This window comes from Cnephaeus nilssonii (assembly GCF_951640355.1).
Source record: "Cnephaeus nilssonii genome assembly, chromosome: 4".
Classification (NCBI taxonomy): domain Eukaryota; kingdom Metazoa; phylum Chordata; class Mammalia; order Chiroptera; family Vespertilionidae; genus Cnephaeus; species Cnephaeus nilssonii.
Genome location: NC_137075.1, coordinates 36,427,444 through 36,441,428, shown reverse-complemented (window position 1 = coordinate 36,441,428; position 13,985 = coordinate 36,427,444). Strand labels below are relative to the sequence as shown.

Genomic DNA, 13,985 nt, shown 5'->3' with positions numbered 1-13,985 from the left:
AGAACCCCGGCAAACACTTAACATGCAATCTACTCTTTTTATAAAATTTGAAGTGTACAATATCATATTGTTAACTCTAGGCACATGTTGTATAGCAGATCACTAGAACTTATCATCTAGCATAACTGAAACTTTATACGTATTGGAAAAAGACTCACCATTTCCCAGCTCCTGGTAACCACTATGCTATTCTCTGCTTCTGTAAGATTGGTTAATTGATTTTATTTGTTTGTTTGTTTATTTATTTATTTAAAAATATATTTTTATTGATTTCAGAGAGGAAGAGAGAGGGAGAGAGAGAAAGAAACATCAATGATGAGAGAGAATCATTGATTGGTTGCCTCCTGCACACTTCCTACTGGGGATTGATCCTGCAACTTGGGCATATGCCCTAAACGGGAATCGAACTGTTACCTCCTGCTTCATAGGTCGATGTTCAACCACTAAGCCACCTGGCCAGGCTATAAGTTTGGTTATTTTAGATATCTCACATAAGTGAAATCATGAAGTATTTGTCATTCAGTAAATGGCTATTTCACTTAGCATAATGTCCTCCAGGTTCATTCATGTTGTCATAAATGGCAGGATTTTCTTCTATTTTAAGGCTGAATAATATTCCAATGAATGTAAGTATCACATTTACTTTATTCATTCATCCGTTGGTGGACAAGATATGGGTTGTTTTTATAACTTGGATTATATGAATAATGCTGTAATGAACATGGAAGGTATCTTTTCAAGGTACTGACATGGTTGTTCTATTCTTCTTCTTCTTCTTTTTTAAGACACCTTGAGACTGTCTTTCTTAATGGCTGTATTGATTTACATTCCCACCTATATTGTACAAGGGTTCCAATTTCTCCATATCCTCAAAAACACTTATCTTTTTTAAAAAATATAATAGCCATCTTAATAGGTGTGAGATGGTATCTCATAGTTTTGATTTTCATTTCCCTGATAATTAATAATGTTGAACATCTTTTCATATACCTATTGGCCATTGTATGATCTTGAGAAAGTAGAACAAAATTGGAGGCTTCATACTCTCACATTTCAATTTATATTTCAAAGCTACAGTAATTAAAACAGTATGGTACTGGTATAAAAATAGACATATAGACCAATGAAATGGAATAGAGAGCCCAGAAATAAACTCATGAATATATGGTTAACTGATCTTTGATAAGAATGCCAAGAATACACAATGGGAAAAGGATAGTCTTTTTAATTGCTGGGAAAACCAAATATCCACATGCAATAAAAATTGAAGTTGGGATTAAGAACCAAGATTGTGGCATAGATAAACATGGCACTAGCCGCCTCTGACAACCACATCAAAATTACAACTAAAATACAGAACAACCATTATTCAGAACTGCTTGAAATCTGGCTGAATGGAAGTCCTACAATTAGAAAATTAAAGAAGAAAACACATTGAGACTAGTAGGAAGGGTGGAGGTGCAGAACAGGCTGGTCTAACAACCAGGTGTGGTGTTTTTTTTAATCAGGAGGAGGGATATATTGGCTGTGGAGGCCTCCTGTATGGAGGAAGAGGTCCCAACCTCACATCAGACTCCTCAGCCAAGGGTTCCAGTGCTGGGAAGAGAAGTTCATGTAACTTCAGGCTATAAAAACCAGTGGGCATTGTGGCTGAGTGACATGGAGGCTGCTGGAGACACAGGCAGTTCCTCTTAAAGAGCCAGAGCACAAACTTACTTGGACTCTATCCTTCTGAGCTCCAGCACCAGGGCAGCTGCTTGATGGGATCTAGGGACTGACAGGGAGAAACTGGATTGTCTGTCATCAGAGGAAGAACTCGGGGGCAGCTTTCTCCAAGACTGGGGTGCTTGCAGAGGTCATTGTTCCTATGCTGAGACCTCCCCATCACAGAGTTGACTGGCAGGGGTCATGTCAGAGTCTCCATCAACCTGGTTCAATCTGTTCGCGCCACCCTGGTGGTTCTCTGAGACCCTACCTCACTCAATTTACAGCCCCACCCAAGCTGTTTACAGCAGCTTTTCCATATGAATGGTCTGTCCTGGCTCAGGCTTCAGAGTTTCCTAAAATTTCTCAAACAAGCAGCAGCATGTTTGAGAGACATGGTGTCAGCATGTCTCCATACCATACAATGAGAGACCCCAGTACAGGCACTAGCAGCAGCCTGCCTTGCTTCACAGTTTGGCCACACCTCACCAAGCCCAACACAAGTATCAGCTATCTGCAGATCACTCTGTAGCTCCTGCAGGGTGGTTCCAGGCAGGGCACAGGAAGTGGCTGACTTTGCATTCCACAGGAGGCCCCAGAGCCAGTTCACATGGTGGATGGCTTCAGACCATGCCTGATTACAACTCTATAATCCACAAGCAACACACTCAAGGGGCAGACTCAGTGAATACCAAAGCACCACTGAAGCAAGTCCTACTCCATAGGGATATTTCCTGCACAGCAGCTCTTGCACTGTAGTCACAGCTGGTCCTCACAGCCAGTAGCTCTGGGGATCAACTCCTCCCAGTGATGCCAATAGCAATCAAGGCTAAACTACAACAAGACAGTGCACACAGAACACACAGGGGTACACCTAGAGCTCCCAGCTCAGGCTACTGGGGAGCCTTAGTCACTGGGCCCTACAGGACACCTACTACACAAGGCCACTCCACCAATTCCAGAAGACATAACAGCTCTGCATAATACATGGAAACAAACACAAGGAAGCAGTCAAAATGTGCAAACAAACAAACAAAAAATCACAAATGAAAGAACAGAAATCTCCAGAAAAAGAACTAAATGAAATGGAAGCAAGCAACCTACTAGATACAGAGTTTAAAACAATGGTTATAAGGATGCTCAAGGATCTGAATAAGAGCTTCAAGGGACTTAGTGAGAATTTCTAGGAAATTAGTGAGACCATCAAAGACATGAAAAAGGACCAGAAAAGAAGTATACAGAAATAGAAATGAAGAAGAATAATTTACAGGGAATCACCAGTACAATAGAGGACGCTGAGATTAAAATCAATTATTTGGAATATAAGGAAGCAAAAATAAAAAATAAAATATAGAGATAGTATAAAGAGCCTTTGGGACAATTTCAAGTGTATCAACATTCACAACATGGGGGTATCAGAAGGAGAAGAGAGAGAGCAAGATATTGAAAACCTATTTTGAGAAACAATGACAGAAAACTTACCCTACCTGGTGAAAGAAATAGACTTACAAGTCCAGGAAGTGCAGAGAGTCCCAAACAAGATGAACCCAAAGAGGTCCATATGAAGACACATCATAATTAAAATGCCAAAGGTTAAAGACAAAGAGAGAATCTTAAAAGCAACAAGCAAAAAGCAATTAGCTGTAGAGAGCGCCTAGGAAGGCACATGGGCATTTCTTTAAATTGTCAGCTGAATCCAGGGCAGTAGGCAAAGCCACACCCTGGAAACACATTCTGCCAAAAGGCAGAAGTGTTGTCAGCTTGACCTTCATTTCTGCCCAGGTGCCAGGGGTTGGGTTTTATTATGTAAATCCAGCCAAGCATCAGGAATGAATAGGACTCAGGCCCACCCAAGAATCAAATAATCTCCTTTGTCTTGACTTTTAGTAAAACTTCCTGGTATTTGGGGGTATAAAATAAACACACTGTATCAGCTCTGGGTCACTGTCTCTCCATCAGAAGAGGGCAGCGGTCCCACCCAGCCCCAGCTTTTTCCTTCTATCTCTGTTTCTTTCTTTCATTTTTCTCAATCCCCAGCCGCCCCTACTCAGGAACTGGACTGCTCTCTAGCCACGCTGGACATGGGAAAGAGAGAAATATTTACAGTTAGCTACCTACAAGGCAGTGCCCATACAACTATCAGCTGATTTCTCAACAGAAACTTTGCAGGCCAGAAGGGAGTGGCAAGAAATATTCAATGTGATGAATAGCAAGGACCTACAACCAAGATTACTCTACCCAGAAAAACTATCATTTAGAATTGAATCAGATAAAGGGCTTCATAGGCAAGAAAAAGCTAAAGGAGTTCATCACCACCAAACCAGTATTCCAGTATTACATGAAATGTTGAAGGGCATTATTGAAGAAGGAGGAGGAGGAGGACAAGGAGGAGGAGAAGGAGAAGAAAAAGAAATAAAAGATATGATCAATAAAATGGAAATAAATATCTATCTATCAACAATTAAATCTAAATATAAACAAGGAATCTAATGAACAAAATGCACTGATGAATAAAATAGAACCAGAGGCATGGAAACATGGAACAGACTAACAAATCTTAGAGGGAAGGGAGAAGGGGATGGGAAAAAATTAACCAAAGCACTTATATGCATATTAGAGGCCCGGAGCACGAAATTTGTGCATGGGGTGCGGGGTGGGGGTGGAAGGGAGTGTTCCTCAGCCCGGACTGCACCCTCTCCAAACTGGGACCCCTTGAGGGATGTCCGACTGCTATTCTTTTTTTTTTGAATTAAATCTTTATTGTTCAGATTATTATAGTTGTTCCTCTTTTTCCCCCCATAGCTCCCCTCCACCCGGTTCCCCCCACCCCATGCCCTTACCTCCACCCCCCCACTGTCCTCATCCATAGGTGTATGATTTTTGTCCAATCTCTTTCCGCACCCCCACACCCCTTTCCCCCCGAGGATTGTCAGTCCACTCCCTTTCTATGCCCCTGATTCTATTATATTCACCAGATTATTCTGTTCATCAGATTTTTTATTCACTTGATTTTTTGATTCACTTGTTGATAGATATGTATTTGTTGTTCATAATTTTTATCTTTACCTTTTTCTTCTTCTTCCTCCTCTTAAAGAATACCTTTTAGCATTTCTTTTTTTTCCACAGTTTATTTTTTATTTTTATTTTTAAAATCTTTATTGTTCAGATTATTACAGTTGTTCCACTTTTCCCCCCCCCCATAGCTCCCCTCCACCCAGTTCCCACCACACCCCATGCCATTACCCGCCCCCCCCCCCCCACTGTCCTCATCCATAGGTGTATGATTTTTGTCTAATCTCTTTCCACACCCCCACACCCCTTTCCCCCTGAGGATTGTCAGTCCACTCCATTTCTATGCCCCTGATTCTATTATATTCACCAGATTATTCTGTTCATCGGATCTTTTATTCACTTGATTTTTAGATTCACTTGTTGATAGATATGTATTTGTTGTTCATAATTTTTATCTTTACCTTTTTCTTCTTCTTCCTCTTCTTAAAGAATACCTTTCAGCATTTCATATAATACTGGTTTGGCGGTGATGAACTCCTTTAGCTTTTTCTTATCTGTGAAGCTCTTTATCTGACCTTCCATTCTGAATGATAGCTTTGCTGGGTAGAGTAATCTTGGTTGTAGGTTCTTGCTATTCATCATTTGAATATTTCTTGCCATTCCCATCTGGCTGCATAGTTTCTGTTGAGAAATGAGCTGATAATTGTATGGGTGCTCCCTTGTAGGTAATTAACTGTTTTTCTCTTGCTGCTTTTAATATTCTCTCTTTGTCTTTTGGTCTTGGCATTTTAATTATGATGTGTCTTGGTGTGGTCCTCTTTGGATTCTTTTTGTTTGGAGTTCTCTGCGCTTCCTGGACTTGTAAGTCTATTTCTTTCACCAGGTCGGGGGAGTCTTCAGTCATTATTTCTTCAAATAGGTTTTCAGTATCTTGCTCTCTCTCTTCTTCTGGCACCCCCATAATTCGGAAGTTGGTACGCTTGAAGTTGTCCCAGAGGCTCCTTACACTATCTCCATATTTTTGGATTATTTTTTTCTTTTTACTTTTCAAGTTGGGTGTTTTTTGCTTCTTTGCATTTCAAATCTTTGACTTGATTCTTGGTATTCCTGGGAGGAATTGACCTCCAGGCTACTTATGATGTGTGTTGGTGTGGGCCTGTTTGAGTTCATCTTGTTTGATACTCTCTGTACTTCCTGGACTTGTATGTCAATTTTCTTCACTGGGTTTGGGAAGTTTTCTGTCAGTTTTTCAAATAGGATTTCAATTTCTTGCTCTCTCTCTTCTCCTTCTGGCACCCCCATGAGGTGAATGTTGGTATGCTTGAAGTTGTCCTTTAAACAATCCTCATGTTTTGCATTATTTTTTCTTTTTGCTCTTCTGATTGGGTGGTTTCTGCTTTCTTATATTCCAAATTGCTGATCTGATTCTTTGCTTCATCTACTCTACTGTTGATTGCCTATAATTCTTCATTTCAGTTAGTGTATACTTCATTTATGACTGGTTCTTTTTTATGGTTTCCATGTCCTTTTTTTATGCAGTGGATGTTCTCACCAAGTTCCCTGAGCATCCTTATAACCATTATTTTGAACTGTGTATTTTTTAGTTTGCTTGCCTCCATTTCATTGAGTTCTTTTTCTGGATATTTTTTTCTGTATTTTTATTTGGGACCTGTTCCTTTGTCTCCTTATTTTGGTTGTTTCCCTGTGTTTGTTTTTATGTATTAGGTCAAGCTGATACGTTTTTTGGACTTGGTAGAGTGGCCTTATGTAGTAGGTTTCCAGTCCAGTCTGCATCTCTGCCTCTCCTACCACTCTCCTGTGATTTCTTCTTTATATCCTTAGGTACAGGACTTCTATTAGCTAAATTTCAGGTATTGTGAATGATGGTTGTTCTGTAGTTTAGTTGTAATTTTAATGTGGTTGTGGGAGTTTCTGAGTACTGCATTTACATACAGTACCGTCTTGACTTTCAAACATATTTTTAAAAGAAATATTCATTAAATATTGACAATGTGTTCTGCACTGTGCACCACTGATTGCTAGACTATACTGATTAGGTTATGACAAATATGGTGGTGGTATTGGAGCCAATTGATTGTGATTCTTTTTAAGAGTTAATATGATGCAATAATACCTAAGGAATGATGATAATAATAGAAACAGAGAAAAAATAGGATTATGAGAGAGAAGTACAAGAACCCCTTTTATTAAATGTTGTCAAGGGAGGCTTTTCTGGAAAATGTTTATTTGTTTTCAAACTTTCTGACAACATTCCCTCTTGTACCACACTAATTTACACTTTGTTACTTGACAACACTCCAATGAAATATTTTTGAAGTCTAAGGTCACGAGTTTTGAGTCTTGTGGACTGAAAAGCATCTTGAAAGCCAAAATTGTTAAAGTAAGAGATAGTTTTATGTTCTGTGGTTTCTTATTTGCGGTTACCTCCTTGTTCTCATTAAAGAGAATGCTTTTGCCATGAAATCTTGCTAGTACTAGAGTAGAGCAATATTCTTTCCCCTACTTTTTAAGCAGTCTAAAGTGTTGGATTTTCAGTCAGTTACTGCTATTGACTCATTTTAAAGCAAAAATCTTTATGTACATCTATCTAAGGCACCATTAAATCTGGTACCCAGAAGATACTTTTCTTTCTTCTGTTCTTTTGTCCTTTTTTTCCCTGGGTAAAAATCAACATGGACTCTGAGGTATAATTCCCAGGAAAATCCAATCAAGAAAAGGTGACTATTCCCAAGGCTCAGACCAATCATTTGGTCACCAATATTCAAATTGCTAATGAGATTCTTTTTTTACTTGAGAAAAACAATATTAAGCACTTTGTTTTGGACATGGTTACAATCTCAGAAGGTGAAGCTATCTTTCTTGGAACCTAGAAAAATGTTCCTACTTCAATTACTATCATGGAAAACATATGTAAAACAAATGTTTTACTATTTAGACTGAGCATTAATTCAACTTATTCAACAGTATCTCTCTAATGATTGCTCAGTTACTATTTACTTTCTTAACTTAATCTATAATTTAATTGTTATTCAACATATTTTTACATATGTATTCTGACAAAGCACCAAGAAGAGTATGAAGATGAGTAAGTTTTAGCTCTTTTTAAGGGTATTGGGAATATGTTTTTGGAAGGGATGACACTAGCTGGGCTGTGAATGAAGGGTGGGTTTTGGCCTAAAACATTGTCTTCCAGGAGGGGGAAATAGCATAATAATTTCATTGTTTCTATTTAATATTCCCTTCTATTCCCCTATTCTGTATTTCTTTTTAATTTTTAATGCTAAATAAATTTCAAAGTAATGTTTTAAGTTTCTATGTTTTAAAACTCCAAATTTCTGTCATTTGGTTCTCAGCATCCATCAAACTAATCCTTATTTTACTCTTTTAGAAATTATAACTCTTATATAATGGCACGTTTGTATCATCTCACAAAATTTGGAGAAAATTGATCACCGTTTGAGGAGAGTAGATTCTTTTTGGTCTAACTCAGGTAAGAGAGAGTTCTCATTCCCACTGCTTTCATTTGCAAATAGGATTAATAACATTTCCATTCTGGAGTGTGAGTCATTTCTAGGGCTCAAAGAAGACTCATCTATGTTGTTTTTGATCCAATTCAGGTGAAGTTGTCAGTGGAATGCAGTGAACTACAATTGTCATGTAAAAACTTCACCACAGGGCGCTAAGATCAGGGATATAGGCAAAATTTCAGAGGTTGAGAGTCAGTTTATTGATGTCTCTTTCTAGTGTGCAAGGAGGGCTGGTTGAGAGTAGGAGAGTTGTGGTAGCCTGGAATAGTTCGGAAGCATGGCATAGTTATGGACATATATAACTAAAATAAAAAATATTATTAGAGTTTAATTTTCTTAAACCCAGGCAGCTGCATTAATTTTTCCCTAACACCTCATGTACAAGTGGCTTAACATGTAAATGGTTTTAACTAAAAACGCTCTGGAAAAATAATTCTGGAGACTAGAAACTTAGAACAGACTATATCTGGGTAAGAATGACATAGTGGAGGACTTTGGCTAGTCAGCAGTCAGTGTGAGGGCAGTAGACAGCTAAGCAGTAGTAGAAGTCAGCATGACAAAAGGGGAAGCTAGAGATGAAGTTGTAGATACCAAAGACCCACTTTGTCTTCTGTGAAATTCTATTAAGTAGTAAAAGCTACTTCCTCATACCCTTGAAGTTATTTTTGACTTTAAGTTGTCAGTGACTTACAGAGCAGTGTAGCGAAGAAAGGCTGCACTCGGACATCAACTTGTTTTTTATTTATTTTATTTTTAAAAATATGTTTTTATTGACTTTAGAAAGAGAGGAAGGGAGAGGGAGAAAGAGATAGAAACACCAATGAAAGAGAAACATCTATCTGATCCGCTGCCTCCTGCATGCCCCTACTGGGGATTGAGCTGGTAACCTGAACATGTGCCCTGACTGGGAATAGAACCAGTGACCTCTTGTGCATGGGTCGATGCTCAATTGGTTTTTAAATTAACAGTTTTGTTAAAGAGAAAGACATGTGCAAAATAAAAAATGTATAGAAGTATAGAGAAGAGAAAAAAATCACCCATAGACTCTATAGAAAGATAGCAACTGTTAAATGTTTTTTAAAATTGTTTTTTATTTTTCAATTATAGTTGACATACAATATTATATTAGTTTCAGATGTAGACCATAGTAACTAGACACTGACATACCTTATGAAATCATCACCCTGATAAGTCTAGTACCTATCTGACACCATATATACTTATTACAATATTATTGGCTATACTTTGCATCTTTGTGACTATTTTTATAACTGGAAATTTGTACATCTTAATTGGATTTTTATTTTAGATTCTAATTCTTTGTGATCTTGTAGAGAAAATTTTATTTGTCTTCAAGATCAGTCTTCATTGTACCAGAAGGTACTTGGGAAGAGATTAATTCTAAGTTTGGAGCCTTAAAGAAATCGAACTCTCAAGTCAGCTTTTCTTTAATCATTTTATCACAAAGCAATAAATAAGAATATTGTTTTTGAGAGTTACAATTTACTTCAAAGCTCAATGCCATGGTTAAGAAGGATCCTAACAGTGTGTATTATGTGGCATTTGCATCCCTGGAGAAATTAGAGAGTAAAAAATGTACCAGACTAGACTGGATATATTACATGAATCTTGGAATCAGATGGTTGATATAGATTATTTCTGAAGGTTCATCTCAAATAATTTATATCCATAAAAAACATTATACATGATATTAGACTGATATTGGATATAGGTCTGCTGGAAGAAGCAGATGCTATTTTCAATACAAAATAATAATAGCATGTAAAGGGATTAATGAGCAATATAAACAAGATCCTTTGGAAGTGAACTGAATTTAAGTAGAGGATGATTATTCTTGAAATCCAAATTTCAAATTGGAAGATGGAAATCATGAAGGGAAAGAAAATAGGGAGGGTAAATTTCAGGAGGCATAATATGATAAATAGACGTTCCAGAAAGAAAATGAACTAATTTAATTAAAATGGAAAGAGGAGGTGAGATGAAGGGGGAGAAAAATATTTTGAAGGTCTAATCTTACCTGGTGTAAGGGAAAGCAGGAAAGAAATAAAACTTATTGGTAGGGAAAATAGTTGGCATCTTATTTTAAAATAGGAGTAGAGACATTTGTCACTGGAAAGGGACAATTAACAATAACAAAAAGAAAAGAAAAGTATAACAAGACTTCTGTGTTAATAATTGGGCTGATTAAATGAACACCATCTTAACCAAACCAACAAAAATTAAACATGAAAAAGTTATTTTTTTCTTGTTGACATTATTGCAAGCCCATAAAACCCAACACATTTTAGTGAAAAACTATTTCACACAATAGCAGAATGTAGTAACAGACAAAAAAACACCCCCTCCCCCCCATTTTAGCAAGAATAATCTGGAAATGGAGATGAGGAAAGGAATTCCATTCATAATGTCAAAGAAACTATATAAAATACATAAGAATAATTTAAACAAAGAGGCATAGGACATGTATGAACAAAGGACAAAATCTTACCGAAGGACATGAAATGAGGTTTGAACAAATGGATGAATGTACTATTCTTGAATGGGAAGACATCATCATAATAATGCTACTTCATTCAAAGCTAATATATACATTTAATGCAATTCAAATCAGAACCCAATGGAATTTTTTTGGAGGATTGGATAAACTGATCTTAAAATGCATATGTAATAATATATGCTCAAGACCAGCCAAAAGATATGAAACAAGGTATAAGAACAGTGAAAAAGGGAATTGCTTTATCAGATACAGTGATAAAGCCACTATTGTGAAATACCCAAATATTTATACAGAAATAGATAAATATATCATTGGAAATAGAATAAAGAATCCAGAAACAGCTCCCAGAATATCTAAGAATTTAGCATATGAAAAAATGGTAGTTAAATTCAGTGGGGAAAGAATAGGCCATTTAACACACAGTACCATTACAATTCTATTCACCCCAAAGAAATGAAAAGTGGACTTATATTCTAACACATTCAAGAAATAATATTAAAAAAAGAAATAATAGAGCACAGTTTTAAATAAAAAGCAAAAAATAATAAAATGTTGAAAGAAAATCTAAGGATATACATGTATGGTCCAGGAGCAAGGGTAATCTTAACTAAGACTAAACTCAGTAGCTATAAAATAAGTAATAGCTGGATTTAATCACATAACAATGAAAAACTTGAGTATAGCAAAAGAAACCATAAACAAAATTAATAGATAATTGATTTAGAGAAAATATATAACAAATGACAAAAGCTTAAAATCTATAATATAAAAAGAACTCCTACAATTTGATAAGAAAAAACAGATTAGGAGATAAGAAAAGATATGAATAGGAAATTCACAGAGCAAAAGCAAACTGCAAAAACAAAAACAAAAAAAGATACAACTTGTTCAAATGTATTGGTTGTCAGGCAAATGAAAATTAGAGCAACAATAAACTTTCATTTTACACCCAATATACTGGCAATAATTTTAAAAAGTGTTAACATTTATTCTTGTGGAATTATGTGTGGTTACAGACTTTTTTGAAGTCCATCAGGCAGAACTACTACAATTAAAAATATATGTACTTTTGCCTGGCTGGTGTGGCTCAGCGGTTGAGCATAGACCCAGGAACCAAGAAGTCACCAGTTCGATTCCCAGTCGGGGCACATGCCCGGGTTTCGGGCTTGATCCCCAGTAGGGGGCATGCAGGAGGCAACCAATTGATGATGTTCCTCTCTCATAGATGCTTCTATCTCTATATCCCTCTCCCTTTCTCTCTCTCTAAAAGATCAATAAAAACATATACAAATATGTATGTACTTTAATCCAGCGATACTACGCCTGGGAATCCATGACACAGAAACAAAAACATTAATTGTTTGCAGCATTGTCTGTAGGGGCCAAAAAATACCAAAAACAAAACAAAACAAACAAACAAAAAACTACCCAAAAACCCAAACAACAACAAAACAAAGCCAAACAAACCACCAGCAAAAAACCAAACAAACAAAAACAAAACTAGAAACAAGGTGAAAATTTACACTGTGAATATTAGGCAGTCATTAAAGAATAAAATAGAGCACCTCCTCGGATAGTTCTCTGTGCCTTTTTGCACATATTTCCATTCTGTGGCATATCTGAGTGTAGAAATAAGTATAAGTCTTTGTATTTCCTGATGTACCTCTCCTTAAATTCTTAGGTGCCTTTGTCTACATTTTCCTGTCTTCTTTATCCACTAATGCCCAAACTAAATTTGAGGCACATGATTAAATGATACCAAAGATCTAGACATGGAAAAATGTCTGGTGCTGGCTCTCTGTGATTCTTGAACTACATACACTCGAAGTAGCTGTGTACAATGACAAGGTGATCTTTAGTTTTTTGACATTTGTGTAACTCCATAGCCAGGACTTCCTTTCCAACTTAAAAAAATTATGTTACCTCTCTCTTATGCTTTCCAGGTAACTTCAGGATCAGCCTAGCACACCAAGTTGATGGATGGAGGAAATTACTCGGTGGTGTCTGAATTTTTGTTGCTGGGACTCACCAGTTCCTGGGAGGTTCAGATTCTCCTTTTTCTGTTTTTTACAATATTTTATATAGCAAGTATGCTAGGAAATCTTCTCATTGTGCTGACAATTATCTCAGACCATCACTTACATTCCCCCATGTACTTTTTGCTGGCAAATCTCTCCCTTATTGACACAGGTGTTTCTAGCATTGCAACCCCAAAGATGGTTTATGACATTTTCAGAAAACGTAAAGTCATCTCTTTGAAAGGGTGCATTACTCAGATGTTCTTTATTCACACTGTTGGGGGTGCAGAGATGGTGCTGCTTATCGTCATGGCCTATGACCGATACATTGCTATCTGTAAACCCCTCCACTACCTGACCATCATGAGCCTAAGAATGTGCATTTCTCTTTTGGCTGTTGCTTGGACCATTGGACTCATCCACTCTGTGGCTCAACTGGCTTTTGTTGTAAACTTACCCTTTTGTGGTCCCAACAAAATGGATAGCTTTTATTGTGATTTTCCTCGGTTCATCAAACTTGCGTGTATAGACACTTATAGATTGGAGTTTCTGGTCACTGCCAACAGTGGTTTCATTTCCATGGGCACCTTCTTTATCTTGGTTATATCTTACATCGTCATCCTGGTCACGGTTCGCAAACACACCTCAGGTGGCTCATCCAAAGCCCTCTCCACTCTCTCAGCTCACATCACTGTGGTGGTCTTTTTCTTTGGCCCTTGTATTATTGTCTATGTGTGGCCATTCCCTACCTTACCCATAGATAAATTTTTAGCCATTTTTGATGCCCTTATCACTCCTTTTATGAATCCTATTATCTATACATTTAGAAATAAGGAGATGAAGGTGGCAATGAGGAGACTGTTTGGTAAGGTTTTAAGTTTCAGGAAGTGTTCCTTCATGCATAATCCAAGAAATTCAGATTCATCTTGACTACAGTACTTGGAAATGAGTCTCTTTAATTAAACTTTTCATAGATCTTTTTAATTTAGCAACTGATTTCAATATCCATTGTGAAATATCTCCTCAAGGACTCTGTTCTGATCTGGTCAGTTTTTCACAGGGATCCTTTTCGAAGGATACTGAAAATGTTGAGGAGGAGTGACTTCAGCTTTGGAACGTAGTTTCCTTTATTATTGAAGACTTTGGTGAAAGCTGCAATCTCACATTTTGGGCACATTTTCCGGG

General features: G+C 37.1%; 1 protein-coding gene across 1 annotated transcript; it reads left to right on the top strand.

Moving 5' to 3' along the window:
• Positions 1-12,752: 12,752 nt before the first annotated feature.
• LOC307097992 (olfactory receptor 4F3/4F16/4F29-like) lies at positions 12,753-13,730 on the top strand (the record flags this gene model as incomplete). The annotated part of the gene is made up of 1 exon (XM_079768329.1): positions 12,753-13,730. The coding sequence occupies exon 1, from the start codon at positions 12,759-12,761 to the stop codon at positions 13,728-13,730; it is 972 nt and encodes a 323-aa protein (XP_079624455.1). The 5' UTR covers positions 12,753-12,758.
• Between the last annotated feature and the right edge of the window lie 255 nt (positions 13,731-13,985).